This window comes from Hydra vulgaris, chromosome 02, assembly GCF_038396675.1.
Source record: "Hydra vulgaris chromosome 02, alternate assembly HydraT2T_AEP".
Taxonomy (NCBI): domain Eukaryota; kingdom Metazoa; phylum Cnidaria; class Hydrozoa; order Anthoathecata; family Hydridae; genus Hydra; species Hydra vulgaris.
The window spans coordinates 57,902,623-57,928,285 of NC_088921.1; the positions used below are offsets into that span (position 1 = coordinate 57,902,623).

At 26.5% G+C, this 25,663-nt stretch overlaps 1 protein-coding gene across 1 annotated transcript; it reads left to right on the forward strand.

Annotated features, from left to right (window-relative positions):
- Positions 1 to 25,375, forward strand: LOC105850979 (MATH and LRR domain-containing protein PFE0570w). Its single transcript, XM_065791493.1, has 5 exons — positions 1 to 262; positions 446 to 571; positions 7,073 to 8,152; positions 13,521 to 14,302; positions 19,718 to 25,375. The coding sequence occupies exons 3-5, from the start codon at positions 7,669 to 7,671 to the stop codon at positions 25,283 to 25,285; spliced, it is 6,834 nt and encodes a 2,277-aa protein (XP_065647565.1). The 5' UTR covers positions 1 to 262; positions 446 to 571; positions 7,073 to 7,668; the 3' UTR covers positions 25,286 to 25,375.
- The last annotated feature ends 288 nt before the right edge of the window (positions 25,376 to 25,663 follow it).

Sequence of the window (25,663 nt, forward strand, 5' to 3'; positions counted from 1 at the left end):
ATTTTTTATTTGTTGTTTCGCTTAAGTAGAAAAATGATAAATGTTTTTCTTAAGTTCAATTAAGCAGAAAACATGATAAATATTTTTCTTAAGTTCCTTGAATTTTTTTATCATATATTTAAAATGGATCAAAAAATCCAATGTGGTTGGAAACGTGTGCGGAAAAACAAACTATAACCAAGACATTTTCTTTTGCGTATTCCAAAACAGTTTATGAATAATGGAGCCTTCTGAGAGAAGGAGTTTTCGACAAGCTAGAATGGTATTTTTATTGCTTATTTTATTTAAATTAAATAGCATTAAATTTTAATGCTATTTTATAAATTTTAATGCTATTTTATAAATTTTAATGCTATTTTATAAATTTTAATGCTTAAAAAAAGCATTAAATTTTAATGCTTACTGAAGCCTAATCTATTAACGTATTTTTTTGTTCTACTTCTAGGTAAAACAAAGATTGGTTGCTATAAAGTTTCTATTACATTCATAAAGCATACTTCATCTACTTGCTATGTTCAGGGGCGGGTTTGTCAATCGCCAAGGAGGGGGCTAAAAAGGTCAAAATAAAAAGGTTCACATATTTTCATTTATAAGTATCTTTCTTTTTTAATTTTTTGTTAATAGTCAACTTCATTTGTCATTGAATAGTCCAATTTAGTGTAATAATCAATTTACAAAAAAAAAATTCTGAAAAAAGTTCCAAGGAGGGGGGGGGGGGGGTGCGACTACCCCCATGTCTACCCATCCCCCGTAAAACTCACCACTGACTACGTTCAGCCCTACTGTCTGCTCTTATATGTTTTCAGCATAAGTATCTAATATTTTTGAACTTATTTTTGCAACGTACTTCATGTACCCATTTTTTGTTAACATTGAATATGTACTGAGTAAAAATATTTTACAGCTCCATCATTGTTTATAAGCAGAATTTATAAATCAAAATTGTAAAGCCTGAAATAAGGTTTGTTTTTTTTAATTTGTTTATAATTTCAGCGCAGTTAAGTTATTTAACATATATGAAAATTTATGTAATATAGATACAACTTTAACTTTACATAACTTTTATGCCACATGTATGCAACTTTATGTAAGGTATATACAACTTTAACTTTACGTAACTTTTATAAAGTAGTTGAACCATTTTTAGTTTTTAAAATTTAACATTTTTATAAAAATTCAAAGAGCTGTATTGCATCCAGTATTTTTGCATCCAAGTTGAAATTAAACTTTAATGATGCGTGCACTATGTAGTTATTTTCACCAAAGTTATATGATGGCATACCTATTCTAACAAGAGCAACTTGTAATGAGCAATCATAGAAAAAAGTCACCATTTTCATTAAAGAAAGCTGTGTCTGCGTTAACATAAGTATTACAACAAATGCACAAAAAGTTTAGATGAAATAGATTAAAATGTCAATGCTGTATAATTTATTAAAAAAAATCTCAAATAAAAAGAATTAACTGCAACACTACATTCCAAATATGATTTTTCATGATTATAAACACAATATTTTCTGGACACTATAAGTTAACCTTTTATCAAAAACATTACGAAAACTATTTTGAAAACCTAAATTATTAAGAATACAGTCTGTTTATCATGTACTTTCTTGTTCTTATGATTAGTATTGTGAGGTTCAGAGTTACTTGTTCTTATTAGCCTTCAATAACTATTAGTTATAAAAATTATGATAATAATGAATTTATTATACTTTATTATTTATTTGATGTAGTAAAATTGATAATATAAAATTATCATAAATGTATTAATTTAGATTGTTGATAAAAAGTTAATTTAATGGCTGTTTAATTAAAAAAGAATAAGGAAAAAATTTGTTTAAACATCTTTTCGCTTTAACGACCCGCTACCGTATTTTGAAGCTTGCTATTTTATTTAAAATGTCTTTTTTATTCCGTCTGAATTTGTTATTTTTAAAGGAATTGCAATTTTAAGCAAAAGATAACAATAGTTTCAATTAATATGTTAGCCAGAAGGTTTATTAACTGTAAATAACTATAGGTTTTGAGATGTAGTTTAGTCTTCTAATCTAAAAGATCTTGGTGAAACTCTGGATTCTCACCTTAATTTCAAAAACATAGCAGCTAATACAAAGTATATTTTATTTTAAAATCCTTAAAGTCTAATGGTCCGAGTATCTAAGAAAAAGACTTCATTACATTTATTAGGCCAATATTAGAATATTGCTCTCCAATTTGGTCGCCATATTAAATTTAATAAAATAATAATAATAGTTGCGGACACGCTTAAGCTTTTCACAAAAAAAATCCTACCCCTGTGCAACAAATTCATTTGCTTATTTTAAGTTGCTTGAGGCAAGGCGAATAAAATATGACTTATTGATTTGCTTCAAAATTCTGCATAGTTTGGTTACCATTGATAACTCTGTGTTCTTTTTCATTGAAAAAATTGATGCGCAAACAACAACGAAGACTAGATATTTGCAAATATAGTTCCTCTTACCAAATTGTTAACATTTGGGTTGAGTTGCCCTTCAATGTTGTTAACAGAGGCAATTCTACTTATAAAATAACGGGGGGCTGAATCTTTAGAAAGTACCAACTGATTCCTAAAAAAAAAAAACTCCTTAAAACTAGAATTCACTTTTTTTTTATACATGTTTATTTTACAACTACAAAGAAAAAAATTATTTACAAGTAACCAATCACAGATTGGCGGTAAAGGTATACAAATATAAATATCATAAACATAAAGTTCAAAATATACGAAGCAAATAAAAATATAGTAACATACAACTTCAAGACATGATTATAATAAATATAATGCAACAATATAATAATGTGAAAGTAAAAAATAATCCAATATATCTCTATATTCTTCTAAAATAAAAAAAAATTGCTAGTTTTTGGAGGTGTGATAAGATATTTCAGTATATATCTATTTACCACATCTCAAAATGATATTTGTGTATAAATATGATAAAAACGAAATTTGTATAATTGATAAAAGGAATTACTTGTTTGTATCTATAGGAAGTTCGCAAAGACTGAAGTCAGTCTTGTCATCGAGTACTTTTATTATAGGCGTGTAATACACATAGAAATGCAGTTGCATACGTGATATATATGTATGTGTTACATATATACCTTATTATTATTATTATTATTATTGTTGTTATTATTATTATTGTTATTATTATTATTATTAATATAATTATTGTATATTTTTTTATTGTTTCCTGTTAAAAGTTAAACAACATTCTTTTTTTATTCGGGTCATTTTTTTGTTATTTTTATTTTTAATTAGAATCTAAAAAAATTCCTTATAGTTGTTTAATTTGATTATTATAGATTTTAGCTTTGTTTTCAGGAGTGTTTGTTGTTTAAATTTATTAGTGATTCGTTTCTGAAAATTATTTTGTAAAATAAATAAGAATCACGGTACGTAATTGAGAACTTAGAGAGTCTTGTTGTTTCAAACGGTATCATAAAGTTGCCAGTTGTTCTTGTATTGTATTTATTTATATAGTTTTTAAAAAAGTGTGCTATAATATTTTTTTAAACCAGACTTATATTTATAGGCATTTACTTTTCATGTATAAATATAACAGTTTATATTTATAAATGGAAAGTATACATTTGATAAATATTTATTTGAACTATATTTAGTGCTTTCATTTGCTCTAGTAAGGGTTGCGCATGAGTAAATTTGTTTTTGCCGTACACTAATCTTGAAGCGTGTTTTTGATGTAGGTAAAATAGTTCTAATTTAGATTTGTGGGTACTGCCCCTTGCTATATTAGCATACATAAGATATATAAGATATATAAGATAGCTATATAAGATAGCTATACATAAGATAGCTATGTATGTATACTATGTATACATAAGATAAGCTATACATAAGATAGCTATGTATGAATAAATAGTAAACAAGTTTTAGACTTTTTGTGACATGTTTAGTTGATGTGGGGTTTCCAGGAGATGTGTTCATCGATTAGAACCCCTAAAAACTTTGTAATCAGAGCTCTTTCGATGGTAATATTTTCTATATTAATTGTTAGTAGGTTTAGGGGCATTTTCTAATTTGTTGATTAAAGTGGAATAGTATATATTTAGTTTTTTTCTAAATTGAGTGAAAGTTTATTTGATCTAAACCATATAATAATTTTTTTTAGTTCAACATTTTCTTTTTTAAAGAGGTCTTCAATTGTCTTTGGTGAGTAAATTAAGTTTGTATCATCAGCAAACATTATAGTTTTAAAGATATTAGAGGCATTTGGAAGATCGTTTATATAAATAAGAAACAAAAGAGGAGCAAGAGTGGAACCTTGAGGTACACCATATTATGTTTTAGTAAATTTAAGTTGCTTTTTCTATATATAGTAACACACTGTTGTCTGTTATTAAGGTAGTATTTAAACCATTTTAAAGCCTAATTTTTTACACCCTAGTTTTTCATTTTTGTTTGTAAAATCTCATGGTTGACTGTGTCAAACACCTTTAACAAATTAATAAAGTTCAATAATTTGACCTTTTTTTAATGATTTACTTATCCTATTTGAGAGGTCAAAGATTGCATGCTCTGTTGAGTGTTTTTGGAAATCATATTGACCTTTATTGATAATTTTGTTAGCTTTAAAATATTTATTAAATTTATTGTAGATTATCCGTTCGAGATGTTTTGAGAATACCATAAGAGTTAAGATTGGTCTATAATTGTTTAAAGTTGGTTTCTCCTGATTTATAGATTGGCACAATTTTTGAGATTTTTAGTTTATTAGGTACAATAGCTGTTGTAACTGATGAATTAAATATTTGGCTAATGGATTATTATCTCCTCAAAAACAACAAATACTACTTTGCAAGAGATGTTGTCAATCCCTAGGGACTTCATTTTAAGTGATTTCATAGATACTTCAAGTTCGTCTTGATTAAGTTCATTGAAATTTTAGGAGCAGTGTGAGCCTGTTAAGTAACTTTTAAATGTATTATTTGGGAATTAAGTTTTTGATGCAAGATCAGCACCAATGTTGACAAAGTAGCTGTTAAATTCGTTGGAAATATGTCGCTTATTATTAGATTTGCTTTCATTAATTATTACTCTAGAAGGCATTTTGTTGGATTTACTTTTACCAATTATTACCAGTTTGTTGCCGATCGCAAGTCCTTAAATTTTTGAGTAGAGGTTTCATCGATGATTCTTCTACAGCTTGAAAGTCACCTTCTTTGGAAACTATGCCATTTGTTGAAATAAATACAATTTAATCTAATTTATTGCTGTTTTTTATTCCTTTTAACGCACATATTTATTACGTTTATTACGTTCGTTAAATGGAATGAACGTAATAAACTAATTGTAACTATTGACATTTTAAACAATAAGAAAAATTTCATTAAGCTGCTGTTAAAAACCACCCGATGGTGCGCCTGAAAATCTTAGCTTGATTTTAGAGCTAAATATCGTTCACAAAGGTGGCAAAGAAAAGAAAATTAACTTTATAATTAGGGATTTCATTATAAGTTGCTTAATTTATTGTAAAAATAAGAAAGTACAAAATTAATCTAATGAAATTTTTACAGCAGATTCAATCGAAAATCAATTTACTAGTAACAGAATTAACAATGCTGATTCATAATTTTTTTTACAACAGATATTTGTAATAACGAAATACAAAGAGATATTTGCAGTAACGAAATACAAACAGATATTAATAATGAAAAAATACGAATAGGCATTATAAAAACCATATCAGACTATTTCCCTACTATCTAACAATAAATACAATATTATCTAATAACGCAAAAAAAAAAAGATATAATAAAAAATAATAAAAAAAAAATGCATTGAGGAATAATATAAAAATGAGTACATTGCAAAATATTGACTTTAATGTAGTGGCGCCAATTTAGCAAAAACTTAGGGTAGGGGGGTACGAACATATTTGTGAAAACAAGTTAACTCCTCTTTCCTACAACAACAAGAAAGAGTAGTGAAACAAAAAATGCCAGTTTTTTGTTGTTTGAGATTGCTTAGTTAGCAATCTCAAAAGTCAAAAAAAACGCCGCATCTGCTCCTAACCTTAACTATGATATTTTTTATACTAAGATTGGGTTTATCAAAATATGGCTCTATGTTTTAAGGTAACTTAAAATCTTGAAAAAACTTTTTATCTTGTAAGATAATACACCGCTTTAGATAAGGAAATAAAAGAACTGTGTAAGAAGGTTAAAATATATTTTGGAGCGTTGACGCGTTATGATCATTTGTTAAATTATGTATAATATAAGCAAAATATATATAATATATAATATCATCGAGTAACACCGAGTGGGCAATTAAAAGCTTAACATAAATTTCAGACGCGTGCCCATTTTCTAAACATGACGCAGTTATCGAACTTTTTAAAATTAAAAAAGACCCGCAAAGCACATTTTTTGTCAAATCATAGTTTTGATCAACAGTTAGTATGATAGTATATACACTAATTTCTATATATAATACTACTATCTGTACTTTACCAAATACTGACTGTACTATACCAAATACTGCCTGTACTATATCAAATACTGTACTATATCATGTACTACTTACCGTATTATATCAAATACTGTACTATATCAAATTCTTAACTATACCAAATACTGCATTATATCAAATACTACAGTCTGTACTATATCGATTACTAGGATTACAATTAAGTGCTAAATTTGTTTACTAAATATTAAACTGACTCAATGAAGTCAGTGATTCACTTAATAAAAACTTCATTAACGCGTTCTCTAGTATTAATTTAAATCATACATTACATATTAGGTTTTATGTAAAGCTTTCAAAAATATAGACTTAAGGTTTGATAACTTAAACATGTCTTAAACTTCCTAAAAATATAGAAGTTTGACAACTTAAATCAGCGTTAAGAAACTTTAAATTCTTAAATAAAATTTAAAAAATAAAGACAAAACTACAACAACTTTATTGTGTTTATTTGTTAATTATTTGTACTTGTGCACTTAAGTTTTTATAATTTGTAACTTTTGCAAAATGCAATTTTAATTTATTAATTTTTTTGTTTTTAATTTTTAAAAGATCACATTTAAGTAAAGATTGAAAGAAGCTTCACCTCCGATCAAAATTGATATGAAGTTTATCGATCTCGACGAATTAAACTTAACGGCATGTTGATTTCTTGGGCAGCAACATATTGTTAAAATAAAAAAGACGACGTTTTTTGTTTAAAAAACTTTATTTACATTTTAACAATGACATTTAATAAACTTTTAAACAACGCAACGAGCACCAATAATATGATTCGAGTTGGATGTATTTGAGATATTTACTGATAAAATGCCTCGCGTGTTTTAGTAAAATTTTGATAAAAGCTCTCCAGCGTTTTTTTTCTAATGCCTGTCAAAAGGTATTTTCATCGTATTTACACTTTATATTTGCCATTATTTTTCAATATGTATGCAATTACAATGAGTTATTGAACATTTTCTAAATATCAAAATAATTGTTATTTAAAATATTTCTATTGTCAAATAATCGCTCAAGTATCTTTTTTAAAGTACCTAGGATAGTTGACAAGATAGCACAGCATAATAGCTGCGAATTTGCAAGCACATTAGTGTTATTAAATTTTAGTAAAAAACTGTAAATCTGAACCACTAGTTATAAGTTTCAAGATGAAATTGAAATTAATAAAAAGAAGATTATCAGCGGGAGATATATATAAGGAAGAAACCAAAAAAGATTCTAATACTTTTAATAAAAAAGAAAGTTTAGAAAAACAGAGTTCCGAATCAGTAATATCGTCTCCAATAAGCTCTCCCGATTTGAAACCAAGATCGAGAACTCAATCGTTAGACAACGTTGGAGCAAAAACTTTTTTCAAAAGTCCAAAGTTTTTACGACGAAAAAAAGACGATTGGAGCATATCAAATGCCAATTTAGTTTCTTCAACGTACACTGGAAATTTTGAACCTTTATATGCTACTTTAGAAAGGAAGCGCCGAGGGGAGTTAATTGATGATTACAGTGAAAGTAGAGCGTTAAAAAACGAACTTTTAAAAAATAACTTTACTATTGAAGTGCAAGAACAAAAAATTTTGGAAGATGTTAAAGAAGAAGATCTAGATGCGCTCAAAGAGTTTTTGTCAGAGTTTGTAGGTTAGAATTTCATACTATTTTTTATTTTAATATTTCTATAATCAAAGTTAGTAAAAACTGTAATCTGTTTAGAGAAAACATAATAACTTTAATTATGGGTAATTACAATTTTACAACATATAGTCGATGCAGATTAAAGCTATTTAAGAATTCTATACAAGTATTAAATTTGGTGTCCTTTTCACTGCAACGATCTCCTTGAACATATGTAAGTATTACAACAAATTTTACACAATGGTATAAATGACCTATAAAGCGTTACTTAAACAATTTTTGTTTTAATCTCCTTGACACAGATAATATACCGATAGATTGTATCTATATATTTTTTGCCTAATATTTATCTATATATAAAAAGTTATTGATTTTGTATAAAAGTTTCTCTCTCTAATTGCTTTCTGCCAGTTGTATGCTTTATAATTTACTTTATTTTATTATTGCTGCTTATTTCACTAGTGCCACTTTTTTAATGTAACCTTTTTTGAAAATTAATTTTTTTTGGTAAATTAAAACAATTGGTGAAAGCTTATCATAAATTCTTTCAAAATATGCAAATATATTCAAAATATCGGTTAATTGAAAATATGGAAGTTTATTTAAAATATGTTAATTTATTTAAAATACGAAAACGTGTAAATTTGTTTAAAATTAATTAGTTAATTAAAAACATGTACATCTATTAAAAATATTTAAATTAATTCAAAAAACTTATAAAAAGCTCAGGAATAACCTTTTTTTAAATGTGTGATTTATGTTTACTCTGCACGTACAGGAAATTAATGAAATACTTGAAATTCAATGTTTCTTATTGTAATTTCATTATCCTATTAGATTCAGTTTTAAACTTTTTTAAATGTAATCATTGTTAAGTAACACTTGAATAAGTTTCATAATAATTTTTATAAAGGCAAATGGTTTACTATTTACTTGAGTGTTAACAAACTTTTGACCGGGGGACTTTAGCCTCCAAAACTTTTTAAAAAATAAATTTAAATAGACTTTTTAAATAGAAACACTGAAAATATAAAAACTTTGAATAATGACATGGACAGGGCTCTCCTGCTTTAAAATAGCCCCAGACCCCCAAAAGTCTTAGTCCGCCATTGATATTACCCATACCTGATAACAGAATATTGAGGAGTAGTGTCTAAGTCCAAGTGTAAATTTTAATTTGTTTAGAAAATTTTGAATCGAACATTGTGTTTAAAACAATTGCAACAAGTTTTTACCTTTTATAAAACAAATTTTTTAGGTACAAATCTTTTATGTGAAGCCCATTAACTGGTGGTACAGCTATTTGATATCAGATGTCATAAATAAAATTTTTTTTTTTAAAGTTTATTGTTAATATTAGTCAGATGTACAAGTTTGAGTTTTATTAGGCCTACATACAGGAAGTAATAAGATTGAAATCTTGTTTGTCATTTGTTTTCAACCAACAATTAGATTTAAATTCATGAGCTTTACTAGTATGCTAAAAAAGAAAATTCTAATTTGTGCGTGTAAATTTATAATACATCCAGTACTAAAATACCTCAATATCTTCATAATATCTTCAGTGTTACCTCCAAAATGTATTTTGTCAATATTTCATTTTTATAATTAATGCCATAATTTTTTTTTTGTTTTTGTTTTTTTTTGTTTTTTAATTGTTTTTTTTTTTTTGTTTTTTTTTTCTTATTGTTGCTTTAAATATTTTACTATTTCAAAATCTTGATTTTTTATGATTCAACATTTTAATTGGGTAATTACTACCCAATTAAAAATAAACTTGAGTTTTACTTTTTTTTCGAAAGCACTTCAACTACTTCAAAGTGTTATAAAAAGTTCCACTTGGCACTTTAATAACAATCAATCAATATATTTCACACAAAAAAAGTACTGTATACAATATAGCAAAAACTATTATAATACTATTTTGTGAAGGAACAATGCAAACAGTATAAGACTAATCCGAAGCAGAGACCTTGTAAAAATAATTAAAATAATAAAAATAACAGTCAAACAGTAAACAGCAATTAAGGAAAAAAATAAGGAAAATAAGAAATTAAACATATATATATATATATATATATATATATATATATATATATATATATATATATATATCCATTTTATTAACCATAAAATTGAAAAAATTTACAGATTAATTTATAATTTTACAAAATTAGGTTCGGTGTCACTCGTATAGTTAAAAACTAGTCATCGGAGTGACACCTTAATAAAATAAACAAATAAAGCGAAAAACAAACAAACAAAACGTTGTGTAATCTCATTCATTCATTCTGAGAAGAGTGATAAGAAAATAAAATGAAAACAAAAGATATAGTTAAATGTTATCATGAGACAAATAGTTAAATGTTATCATGAGACAAAAAAAAAATCACTTGAACAATAGCAACAAAAGTAAAAAGCAATAATAAAAAAATTTAGCAACAACACCACGAAAAAAAAAAAAAAAAAAATTTAGCAACAACACCACAAAAAAAAAAAAAAAAAAAGCGCGACAATATAAACAATGCACATATGAACGCGTCAATATAAACGATGCACAAAATTACACGACAGTATAAACAAAAATAGAAATACACGACAATATAAAAAATACACAAAATTATAAACAATACACAAAAGTACACGACAATATAAACAATACACATTGGATTGACAACATAAACAATACACATTGGATTGACTCCTTTTTAAAAAACAGAAAAACAAAGAATGGTAATTGGTGAAGCTGTATCAGATTGGTGCGAGGTTAATAGTAGTGTGCCACAGGGTTCTGTATTGGGTTCTCTTCTCTTTCTGTTATATATCAATGATCTTCCCCAATGTATCTGATCAATTATAAAACTATTCGCTGATGATACAAAAATCGTATCTTTTATAAAAGAACATAATGATCTTATTAATATGCAAAATAACATTGATTTGTTAACTGAATGGTCAAATGTATGGTTAATGGATTTTAACATAAGCAAATGCAGTGTTATGCACATTAGAAGAAAAAATATTAATTATAACTACACTATGAAACACGACAATCAAAGTTTTCTTCTAAAAACGACAACGAAGGAATTAGACTTGTAATAGTTTCATCCAATATGAAATGGAATCATCAGGTTTAAGCAGCTACAAGTAAACCACAAAGAATCTTATGTTTAATAAGAAAAAGCTTTACTTATCTTAATACTGAAATGGTAAGGCAATTATACACATCGCTGGTTAGACCACACCTGGATATCGCAGTTCCAGTGTGGAGTCCAGGTAATAAAAACGATATCAATGACTTAGAAAAAATTCAAAGACGAGCAACAAAGCTAGCACCTGAACTAAAACATCTAAGTTTTACTAAAAGATTTGCAAAGTTGGGTCTCACAACTCTAGAAACAAAGCGTACAAGAGGTGATCTTATTGAGTTTTTCAAAATAAAAACTGGGATTGATAAGATATTGTGGTATAAAGAGCCTCATAAAGCTTCTTCCCAAAGTCTAAGAGGTCATTCAATAAAATTTGAAAGAGAACTTGTAAAAACAACCCTGAGACACAATTTTTTTACAAACAGAGTGATACCTCATTGGAATACTTTACCTGAAAAAGTGGTCACTGCAATGACAGTAAATTCTTTTAAAACTAGACTAGATAAACATTTGTTAACGGCTGTTAAAGTATAAGTTTTAAACTTTATGCTCCGCGACAATAATCGTTACAGCAGCTTGTATCACTATTACTATTACACAAAAATATACGACAACATAATCAATACACAAATATACACGACAATATAAACAATGCAAACCGCGTAAATGAATAAAACTTAAAAATTGTTTTGTTTTGTTTCCTTTTGATAACTTTTTTATTAAAATATTTAGATAACTTATATATATATATATATATATATATATATATATATATATATATATATATATATATATATATATATATATATATATATATACATAAACTATAAGGTTTAGAAGTCACGTCAAAAAAAAGTTATATTTATTTTTTTGTTCTGATATAAAAGTCTAACATGCGTTTTAAAAGTTTTTTGGTTTTATTAAAAACCAAAAAGTATACGAACAAATCAAAGTAGTGGGAGGAAAGGAAATCTTTTTCAAACATAAAAAGCTAAAAAATATAGAGTTATTTGAAGTAGATAAATATAAATATTGATTAAAGTGATCATGATGCCTACGGAGTAAGTTGCATTAAAATCATAAAGATAAGTTGAATCATAATATGACTTCAGGTTTAAGCACTTTTTTAAAAAATTAGATGTTTTTATTATAATAATAGATCTAGTTGTTTACTAAAATTGTTTAAAATGTATTGATATCATAAATTCAGTAAACATGTCAGACCTAGTTTTACGTGATAAAAGTATTGTAGCTCAAAGAAAGTACATCTGAGTCTGCGGATATTTTCTGTGTTCTACCTTTTCTTTATTATAAGTATAAAATTTATGTGAAATAATATAAATTACAAAGCAAGTAATACATACATACATACATACATACATACATACATACATACATACATACATACATACATACATACATACATACATACATACATACATACATACATACATACATACATACATACATACATACATACATACATACATACATACATACATACATACATACATACATACATACATACATACATACATACATACATACATACATACATATATGTACATACAAACACACACACATATATTTATATATACATATATATATATATATATATATATATATATATATATATATATATATATATATATATATATATATATATATATATATATATATATATATATATATATATATATAAATATATATATATATATATATATATATATATATATATATATATATATATATATATATATATATATATGTATGTATATATATATATATATGTATATATATATATATTTTATTCAAAAGAAAAAAAAGTAATGCTTTTTATTTTCATTAAGTCATCACAACGTTAATGGTAAATAAAAAAAGTTGAAAACCAAATCGGAAGTTGTATCTAGCTATAATAAAAAGTTGTACCTTGCCTTGATAAAAAGATTAAGGACTTCTTTGTATTTTTTTATTCTAAACAACCAAGTTTACATTAGTTTAAAAAAAATGCTTTTAACTAATAATACAGAAATAAAAGGTTATTTGTTCCGTAAATTATACATTTACTACTATACTACCGAAATTACTGTTGTTTTTCATTTATTTTAAATATAAATGAAAACATTATCACACGTGGATATTACTGTTACAATTCATTTTTTAAATATAAATGACAACAACCAATAAATATGGATATTACTGTTGCTATTTATTTATTTTTTTAGATATAAATGATAACATAATCACATGTGGATATGATAATTTTACTGCACTACCATCCCCAAACTTACCTAACACTCCCAGCACAACTCCAGTCCAATATATGACTAATAGTGGTACAAATAATTTATCAAGTCAAAGTTCATTATCAGAGAAAACAAATATAGACGATACTTTAATTGATAAATTGCTAACTTTAAAAAAAGACAAAGAAACAATACCGGAAAATTTGGTAAAAAATAATTCACACTCAAAAATACAAACACATAAAAAGGTTACCACTGATTTTTCTGGTGATTGCGGTATTAATGGCATTAAAATTACAATTAATGATGGGGAAAGATTTGAGAACGAGTTTACTTATACTTCCAAGGGTTTATCACGTTCAGGAAGTGTCGATTCGCTGTTAAACGAAATGGACGTATTTATCACACAAAGTGTGAGTGATGAGATTGAAAGAGATTTTAGTGTTCGTGACAAAACTAAAATAATGGAGTATACAATTACAGGGAAAATTTCGCAAAGCAAAGACGTTTACAAAAACTATATTATTGACAAAAAAATTGCCCATCCCTTGACAAGCAACACCGTAGAAAATGGTGCAACAAGTTTGGAAACGTGTTCGACAAAACTTTCAGAATTATCTTCGAAAGAAAAAATAGAAAACAAAAAAACGACCTGTGAAAATGTTGATCAATTAAGAATCTATGAAAAAGCTGACCAAGAGCTACAGACCTTAAAAAATACAACAGATTTTCCAGAAAACTCTCCCCTAAATTTTAGTGAGGTAAACAAGTCATTTTTCACGTAATTTTTTTTTTTATAATATATATTTGTTATACTTAACAGAAACGCATTCAACTTAGCACTAGTACAAATGTTTCAAGCATCTTTTCTGATATAATCCTACTTGGAAGTTTTTCTTTTGAACCGTACACATTTTCTTACTCTTATACCGGAAAAAACCTAACAGACATTTTTTAATGTTTTAATTGAAAAAAATATTAATATGCAAATTAGCTTTAAATATGCCTAGCGTTATTTTTAATAAGAACTTGCTTTTCGTAAAATATGGATTGCGAGATTTTTTAACGAATGGCTGTGAAATAAGACTTTTTTTAACGAATGGCTGTGAGATGAGGCTTTTTTTAACGAAAAAAATACGAGCTTTTAAACTATGTTTATATAAAAATTTGGAGTTAACACCCGATTCCCGCTCTATTAACTTTAATATATAAAAAATATTAACACTCGTAGTTTGAACTTTATATAGGCTGCGTTAAAAAAAAGAAAATTTTTAAAGGTTGTGCTTGTAGCGATCAAAACAAATGTAATGCTACTATTTTATAAAATTCAAAGTAAAAAAAAGATCTGTAGAATTTCTATTAACTATTAAAACATACGGCCTATAGAAATTTTATAGAATTCTACAGAGTTTCTATAAAACTTCTATACACACACTTTTTTGAAAGTTTTATTCCCTCCATCTCTCCTCTGCCACACTCTTTTTGAAAGTTCTTCTTCTTTAAACTTTTTATGCTGAATATAAAAATTTTTTGTTTTAATTGCAATACATATTTTGTATCATATCAATCATTGTTATAAATCTGAGCTATGTATAAAAGATGACAGGGGCAGTCGAAGCAATTTTTGATGTTTTAGATAAATTCCAGACATGGAAGAAACACAAAACATTCATATATTTATACTTATGTCAAACTAGGATTCTTTGCAAAAAATTGCAATGATTGGAGCCTGGAAATAAAAAAGACTAAAGTTTTGTTCACAACAGCCCAAAACGTGAGAGCAATAAATTGAGTAAATACTTTTTTTTACTATTTTCAACTAAAGTTATATTCATCGACAAATTTTAAATTTTGTACAATATTCTTTCAACATTCAAAAGTTATGACCATATGAAATTTTTAACCTCTCAATTAAGGGGTTAAAGATTTAAAACTTTATATTTAAACTTTATATGGTCATAATTTTTGAACGCTGACAGATTATACAATGAAATTTAACATTTACAAATGAATATAACTTTAGTTGAGAATAAAAAAAAAATGTTTTACCAACTTGTTGCTTTCTCGTATAGGGCAGTTCTGGTTTATCATTGCAATTTTTTGCAAAACATCCTTATTTGACATGTTTTAGTTTGTTCCATGTCTGGAAGTAAGTTATCACAAATAAAAAAAATGCTGTATCTGCCCCTGGATGGCATTTTTACATATAAATAAAATATTTAATTTAAGAATTAACTATATTTATACATTGATTTTCAAAAGTTATAAAATCCAAAATGTGAGACGAAAAAATTTTTTATAAGGATTATAGTTATTTATACATTTTTAAAATAATCTTATTTATATAATTTGTAGTTATTTTTATAAAAAATAAGAATATAAAAAGTATTCTATCGGATATGAGTATTAAAAGTATTAAATTAAAAAAAACAAAAACGAGGTGTCTAATAAATTTGCCGAGAGGTTATTACCTATGTAACAAATATATTTAGTCATCTAACAAATGATTAAAAAGTTTAAAGCCATTATCTATATCTTATAAGATTTGAATTAAAATTAACTGGCAAATCTGTTTTTAAGTGAAAAAGTGAATATTTTTTATTAAATGATTTCCAAAAAAATAATTGAAAAATACAATTAAAATGGTACATTTTATACATCTTTGTATCAAATCAAATGCCATATTAAGTTGCTATGGAGCTCAATATCTAAGTTTTACTACTGTCATCTCTGTTTCATATAAAAAAATATGATATGACAGAAAATAAAAATTGAGGCATCATGATACCGAAAATTTGATTTAAAAAGATATCTCCTGTGACATCAATAGTAAGAACTCAGGTTTAAATTTTATCTCAGGTTAGCATCAATTAAAGAAGCAATTTTTAGGTCAATTATTCAAAAGTGAAAAGAAAGGAGCAAAATGAAGCACAGAAAATAGAAACCCCTAAAAGAAAAGGAACCAAAAAAAAAATATCAAAGAATAATGAAAACAAAGTTTCAAACGGAGAAAAAAATGTTCTTTCCCAGACGGAAAAAAAAAAAAGATATAAGAATACCGCAAGTTACCTTAATGTTTGATTGGTTGATTCTATCCAACAGAGAAAAAAATTCTTGAGGAAAATAAAAATTGAGGAAACAGAAACAAAACAAGCAAACAAGCAAAAAAATTTGTCTTTTTTTTTACTTTAACGGAAATCTCAGTGATAATTATCGGGAATTCTCTTAACTTGCTTTACAATTACTAAATGAAAACACATAAGTTTACGATGGCACAGGCTTGGGACCTTTTGTCATGCTCGCTGGATGTGTTTTAGCTTTTGTTTAGTACATATCAAAAATGTTTTTACTGACTTGAAATAGAAATTCTAAAAAAATTTGACTTTGATGACATGGCAGAGTAGAATGAAAGTTACGTTGAGAAATTATCACGGTTTTGTAAGTTTACTTTTATGTGAAAATGTTGCTTACGTATACAAACACAATTGATGCACTATTTAAAGACTTAAATTGATAATGGTGTTGTTGTTGCTGTTCTCAAAAAATTTAATAAATAATTTTTTTCTTCGCTATCGATATTCTGATAAAGTAAAAAAAGCTAAAATTGCTTACACAATTTATATTAAAAATAAAAGAAAAAATTAAAAAAAAAAATACAACTTTGTCTAATCGTTTGACTGATTTAGTCGGACAAAACTCTTACAACATTCTAAATTTATTTGGATATTCAAACAAAGATGGTGATTGGTAAAGAAATCCCCAGAGTATTAAAAACACAAAACTTCAACACATATTTGAGCATTTTAAATTATTAATACATGTCAGCAATACAGTAGAACGAGCAGTCAAACAAGTGAAAAGCAGAAAGGATTTTTTAACGTGCAGAAGAAGATCATCATTAAGGAAAGTTTTTCCAAACATTAGTAAACTAGCAATTCAAAATCTCAATTATTGAATGTGCGCTCCAGATATTACTTTTTTTTATTAACAATAGCTGTCTATTATTGTTATTTTGTTGTCATAAATTTCATCACATATTTTAAATTTTTTAGGCATTTAATCCCATTATGCTTTAATATTATCAATTTATATCAATCTTTTTTTTTTTTTCTGTTATAAAAATGAAGTTTTAATATTTTATTTGGTTTTAGTAAAGAAAAAAAAACTGCATATAAAATAATTTGTAATTACAAATATTAGGGGTGAAATTGAAAAATTGTGGCAAGGTATTCAAATATAAAACTTTTTTTGTTTAAAAATACATTTTGTTATTTGGTTATATTTGACAAAACTAGACAAGAAACTACTTAAAATGTGAATATAGTTGAAAAATGAAATATTTTTGTCCTTTTTATCGTAATTTTAGAAAAAAAAAACTATTCCAAAAGTGTGGCAGGGCGAAAGAGGTCAAACATGAAAACTTTTACAAAAACTAAATTTTTTTATGTTCGATCAAAAAATTTCTCATAAAATGTCAAAATCAATGAAAATCAATGAAATCATTGATTTTCAAAAATATTAAAAATTGGTTGAGATGCCATGTGTTTCTTATACTTTTTAGTTTTTAGCCACACAGTTTTAGTTATAAATTGAACAAACTTGTTTAGATTTTTATAAACAACAGATTTCACGGAATGTTTTTTTGAAAAAGTTTATTTGTCATAAACAAGTTGTCAACTGGTTTGCAGTACTTGTTTATTCATTCATTCGTTCAATAGCTTGTTTATAGTTTAAGAGTAAAATATTAAATTAACAAATTATTAATGATATTCTATGATTTAATTTCTTTAATTTTTATTCTTTTAAAGTGCAAATTTTAATAAGGCATAGTTCATTATGACTCATAACTTCTTAGTATAATATTAAATTAAAAGATTAAAACATGCTTCAAAGCGTGTGATAAGACGGAATTTTAAGCGGGTAATATAAACTCGTCGGTTTTGTTGTTATCAGCAAAATTTTATCGATAAAACTATATAATTTTTATGAACTTTGGGAAAAAAATAATATATGAATATAGAAATTTTTTTGCTGACTGTCATTTGTTATTCAAGAAAGTTATTCTGTCGATTGACAGAATAACTTTCTTGAATAAATTTTATACGACTAAATATATACAACTACAGATTTTTTTAATAATCATGGATGCCAACTGAATATATTTTTTGAATTTTTAGTCATCTTTTGGCTCCCAAAATCTAGAACTGGATGTTCTAAATTTAAAAAAAAATATTTTTATTCAATAAATTGATGAGAATTTTAAAAAAATCGAAAAAAGTAAAGAAAATAAAAAAAACAACTGCGGTAAAATGCAAAACAGCAAGTGAATAATAAAAAAGTAAATATAATCATAGCAAGTAGGGGTCGTCCATAACCTTAGGGGTCGTCCATAAAATACGTTACGCTTTACGGAAGGGGAGGGGGGTTAGTAGTTTTGTGACGACTCATACTAAAGTGTTACAAAGTTGCGACGAGAAGAAGGGAAGGGGGAGGAAGACGGCGGTAAAAAACGGTTGAAAATTGCGTGATGTGATTTATGAACGACTTCTTCTAACGAAGTTAAAAATGAGGCTTAAATTTACAAAATTGAGATAATTTACGTCGTCATTTTAGAGTATAAAGTATTTTTTTTTAGAAAATGTTGGTAACAAATAAAGTCCTAAATTATTTTTTTATGACTTAAAATAAATTCATCAGAAATAAATTTTATTTAATTGAAGTTTTATTTAAAACTATTATAAAATACCAACAGTGTTAATGATAATAGTTTATTATTAAGGAGTAATTATTTAATAAATAACTGAATTTGCATGCCTTAATAAATTGGTAATACTTAATTTTATATATACATATTGGTATTATATATATATATATATATATATATATATATATATATATATATATATATATATATATATATATATATATACATATATATATATATATATGTTGGTATTATATATATATGTATATATACATATATATATATATATACATATATATATATATATATATATATATATATATATATATATATATATATATATATATATATATATATATATATATATATATATATATATATATATATACATATACATATATATAATACCGACTTATTTTAAAGATTAAAAATATATGCTACTTTGATAGCGTCTAATTCATATTTTTATTAGATTAGTTTGGTCTTGAAACAATGCAACAAGAAAAAAGATTTTAATGGAGTAAAGGAATTTAATGATTCAGATAATCGCTTTGAAATTCTAAAAAACATGATTAAAATGGCAAACGATAAAAGTACATTAAAAAGCACAAACGACGAAGAAACAAAGAAGGAAAGCTATAATAATGTTACTAGCGAGGAAATAATCAACTCTTTTGAAATGGTTGAATGTTTGGAATGCTTACCGTCAATTTCATTTAAAAATACACGAACAGATGAGTTGGAAAATTTTGCTTTAAAACTATCTGAAGAAATAATCAAGGAATTCGAACTGAGTTTAAAATTGAACTTAGAGAAATATGAATATTCAAATAAAAGCTCATCATTAACAAAAAATGAAGTTATTGAAACTAAACTAACGAATGAAAATAAAAAAAAAAATAACTTTAACTTACCAGAGAAAAACAAAGACGAACTTTCATTGAAATGCGACAAGGAGTTTTTAGAAATAAAGCAAAATAAACTTGATTATCAAGGAAATCTTCTAAAAGATCACGCAGCTATCAATGATGAACTCGATAACCAAATCAAACTTGAAAAGATTTCAATTGACGACATCGAAAAATTACAACAAAATTCGGTTCAGAAAACTTTACAAAATTCTTTTACTTACGAGCTACATTTTCATCAAAAAGAGATTGAGTCGGATCAAAATGCGCATAAACTAAATTATAGTGAGACAGAGCCAGATATAAATGTGTCTAAATCAAATTCTCAAATGTTCGAATCAGATCAAAATGTTCCAGAACTAAATTTAAATACTTTAGATTTAAAAATGTCTAGTAAAAGTATTACTAATTTTAAGCAAAATATACTCGTGTCAGATCTGAATAAATCCGAATCAGAATTAAACGTTCCTGAGACTAATATAAAAATATTGAAACCAAACTTTGGGTCAGAAACAGATATAAAGTTAAGCCATAATGTAATTTTACCTGATTTAAACATGTACCAATCAGATCTAAATATGTTACAGTCAAATCTTAACGTCTCTGATTCAAACTTTAATGTGCCTGAGTCAGACCTTAATGTCACCGAGTCAAATAAAAACGCGCACAAAACAGATCATAACATACTCAAGGTAGATCAACACATAATAGAGTCAGAACAAAATATATATGAGTTGGATCAAAAGATTGATACACATTTAGATTATTCACAAGTTATAAACGTCACACAATTAAAAAATTCATCAGTTGATGAGAGTATACCGTTAGAAACTTCGTCATTTAAAAAAATTGCCTATTTAGAGACTTTGTCAATTGAAGAGCCGACACAGTTAATGACTTCATCATTTAAAGAAAATACAAATTTAAAAACTTTATCAGTTGAAGTGGTTACGCTGTTAGAGACTCCATCAAATGAAGAGATTTCACAGTTAGAGACTCCGTCAATTGAAGGGGTTACACAGTTAGAGATTCCGTCAAGTGAAGAGATTATGCAGTTAGAGTCTTCATCAGTTGAAAAAGATACACAGTTAGAAACTTTGTCAAATAAAGAGCTTACACAGTTAGAAATGCTGTCAATTAAAGAGATTACACAGTTAGAGATTTTGTCAAATGAAGAAATTGCGCAGTTAGAGTCTTCATCAGTTGAAGAAGTTACACAGTTAGAAACTTTGTCAAATAAAGAGGTTACACAGTTAGAAATTTTGCCTAATGAAAAGGTTACACTATTAAAGACTTCGTCAAATGAAGAGACTATGCAGTTAAAAACTCCGTCAAATGAAGAGGTTACTCAGTTAGAGACTCCGTCAAACGAAGAGGTTACACAATTAGAAATTTCATTAGTTGAAGAGGTTACGCAATTAGAGACACCATCAATTAAAGAAGCCACACAGTTAAAGTCCTTAACAGTTAAAAAAGTTACACAGTTAGAGACTTTTTTAAATGAAAAGGTTACACTGTTAGAGACTTCATTAATTAAAGAACTTACGCAGTTAGAGTCTTCATCAGTTAAAGATGTTGAGTTTGAAACAACACAATTTGAAACAACATCAGTTGAACATCCAGAGGTTTCTTTTGCAATACATCATGTAAAAGAAACAAGTGAAAAAACTCAAGATGAAAAGAATGCTTATATGGTAGACAATAAATCTGAAAATTTAAATGTTAACAACAATACCTATGAATTCGTTAAAGACGTCAATATTACCAGACCTGGGGATCTAATACAAGCATATGATGTTGATAAGATTGACAACAATACAGATAATATCGTAAATAACATAAAAAGTAATGCAAATATTTCAGATGACGTAACAAGTAAAAATAATGACTACAACAACGTTGTTTGCATAAAAGATGTTTATAATTTGAGGATTCATACCAATAGTATTACAACCGTTCCTAACAACATCATAAATACTACAGAAGAAATAACGACTGACACTGTTGGCTTCAATAAAACTGTAATAACATGTAACAGCAATAATGCCACAGAAAATAATGATAATATATTATTTCCCAGCAACAGCATTTTAAATAATGCAGATAATATCATAAATAATAATGATGATTTTAATGAAGTTGCATCCTCAAAAAGTGAATATGATACCACAAAATATACCGAGAGTATAACAAGGAAAACTGATAACTTCAATACGAACGACATTATCGCAATTGAGAAAAATGATATAAATATATTCCCCGACCTCAACGAAATTTCAAACACAAAGAACGAAAATGATAATCAAGGTATTACCATTAAAACAACGAGTTATACCGAAAATATCACTAATGGCACTGATAACATATATAAAACTGCAACTATAGAAAGTAATGAAAATGCTATAAAACATACCAAAAACATAACAACTATCACTGATAACATCGTAAATAATATGGAGAATAATGCATGTAATACCGACGACTTTAACGTAGTTGTAGCTCTAGGACATGAGGATACCACACTCAACACCGTAAATTTATTAAATGATACTGATCATGTCAAAAAATGTACAAATTACACCTACCAAGACTTAACAGGTAATACAGACTGTTATTTGACAAATATCGTTGGTAACTTTATTGAAACCTCAGTTAAAAATGAAAATAGTATTACGTATAACAACACCACTAATGTTTACAATATAGCAGAAATTTCCAAAAATACTCCAAATATTACCGATGATTTAAATGAAACTCCAATAACGATGAGTGAAGTTAATGTTATGTATAATGCTAATAGTTTCAACAATAATGATATTTCAAATAATATTGGTGACGTAGAGAATTATATTGAATACGTAGAGAATAATTTTGCACATTCATCTCAAGTTTGTTCAAATTCATTTGACTCCAACAACAACAAAAATATCTGTGAACGCGAAACTTCACAAATTAAGTCTCAAGTGTTATCCAGAAAAGAAGCCTTACTTGTTCAGCTCTTGGAAAAGCTAGCAGCACAAAGACTTTGCAATGACATTAGAAGCGATGAAAGCATTCTTGAAAATATTATAAACGATGAAAGTACTTATAACAATGCTCAACCTGTACCAGAAAGAAAATATAAAATGCTAGAAAAGCGATCAAAGACATTTGATGCTTCGAACAAAGAAATCATTCAAAAAAATATTTTATTGAAACTGAAAAAAAGCAAGAAAGGTTTACAATCGAAAATTAGCTCAGCAAAGAGTTTTGATTATGGATCAAATAAATATGACGACCGATCTAGTGAATATGACTACAGATCAAGCGAACCAATATATGAAAACGAAGAAATTAATAATTATGACCTCACAAATTTAAACAAGGATAATAAAGAACATGAATATGTTAATGAAAAAGCAAAAAAAATCTCAGACATTGCTTTTGTAATTTTAAAAACGTGCCGTGAAAACGAGGAACTAAACGAAAGCGACCTTGACGATCCAACAGCAAAGCAGAATAATAGTGAATGCAATTTCTCAAACTTATTGAACGAAGAAAAACAAGTTATAAAAGATATAGAAGATGAAATTGTAAGTTGCTCGGTTGATTTACAAGAATCAAATATTGACTTTTCGAAGATGCTTGATTTAAATATGCTAGATGAAGAAACAGTACATCAAAATAGCTACATTGTAAACGATTCTATTGCAAAACAATGCGAAGCGAATCCAGAAAAATTAGGTCAAGATCTTGAAGTAAATCTCACAAAAAATATGCCAAAATGTATCCAAGCATGCAACAGAGAACTAGTTCATGAGGATATATCTTCACCAAAATACCTTGATTATAACAAAGTTATAGATTTTAGTGCTCTGAAAACAAAAGAAAAACAAAAGTTAAAGCTGCTAACAAAAGCAAAGAGTTTTTCTAATGCAAACGAACCAATTAGTGAAAAAGAAAATCACGGAGTATACAAACTTAGTGACTACAAAATTGAAGAAATTTTTACGCAAGATAACGATATACTTAAAGAATTTAAGAATGACGTAACAAATGGGCAACAAGACGACTCATTAACAGAAGATGGATTAGGGAAAAGTGAATTGAGTAAATGTTTACATTTTGATGAAGATTTGAATCAAGTGGAAAACTCTGGGATTCAACCTTGTGAAGAATCAAACAACTTTGGTAACTGTTTTGAAGAAAAAACAAATAAAAGGAAAACCTTAAAGTTTTCAAGACCTTCTCTTGACTCCATGCTTTTTTCTCCTGGTGTCACACTTCAAAACCAAGTTTTGCAATCAATACAATTAGATAACGAAAGTAAAAATAAAATTTCACACTTAATTGATGATAAAAATAATAACGACCCGTTTTCTGCCAAAATTTTTGAAGTAACAAACAAAAAACAACAAAGCAACAACAGTTTAGAGAACTCGTATAATAAAACGCTATGGCAAGATGAAAATACTGACTTTAATATGCAAGTATTTTCGTCAACCATCGAAGAAGACGACTTAGAATACCAACTCAAAGATTGTAAGAACAATTTATTTAAAATCAACGAAACCATACAAGATATCAATTTACATGAAAATTCAACGGCTTATGTAGCCCCTGTTTCAAATGTTACGTCTGTTTTTCACGAACCGACTGCTTACAGTGTGACACCCGTTTCTTATGTAACGTCTATTTCCAAGCAACCTGCTAATAATATTGGCACATTACCAGATTCTTTTCTTTGCTCAGAAAGCGCTACAACAGAACAACGCAGTTTTAAATCAAAGATTACGTTTTTACCAACACACCATGTTAAAAATAAAAACATTACTTTTTGCAACACGATACCGAAAATATCTAACACTACATCAACACTTACATCTTCACTCATAGATTCTAATTCACAATTACAAGAATGTGAGGTTCATATAAACTCACGAGAAAATAACTTGGTTAAAGAAATAGAAGCTGAAAAAACATTGGAAAAAACTCTTACGGAAAGTTTTGAAAAAAATAAAACCAAGTCGTCAGTACATCATTCTAAAAATGACTATGATAGTAATCTTTCAATACAACTGAAATCAGTAAATCAACCACAGAAGGTAACGGTTGAATTAAAATCTTCATGGCGAATTTCAAATACTTCCTAATAATAAAGTTTCAGAGAGTTGCTTGCTTTTATAAACTGTAAAAAAAAGTACAATTATAAAAAAAGAAGAGTATAATACATAAAATATTAAGACAAAACTTGTGTAGCTTTTAAGAATATATATATATATATATATATATATATATATATATATATATATATATATATATATATATATATATATATATATATATATATATATATATATATATATATATATATATATAATATGTGAATATGTAATGAAAATATGTTTTGTAATTTGTATTCTCTTCACTCAAAAATAAAATCTAATTTAGTTAAAACTTTGAAAAGTATTGAAGTATTTTTTTATGTTCAATCCCTTTATTCCATATAAATATGGTAGCTAATAAAAGGT

Bases quoted from the DNA above. Each gene is read 5' to 3' on its own strand.
- LOC105850979 (XM_065791493.1), top strand. From the start codon at position 7,669: ATGAAATTGAAATTAATAAAAAGAAGATTATCAGCGGGAGATATATAT. The intron at 8,153-13,520 runs GTTAGAATTTCA...TTATTTTTTTAG, and splicing joins GTTTTTGTCAGAGTTTGTAG to ATATAAATGATAACATAATC. The intron at 14,303-19,717 runs GTAAACAAGTCA...TATTTTTATTAG, and splicing joins CTCCCCTAAATTTTAGTGAG to ATTAGTTTGGTCTTGAAACA.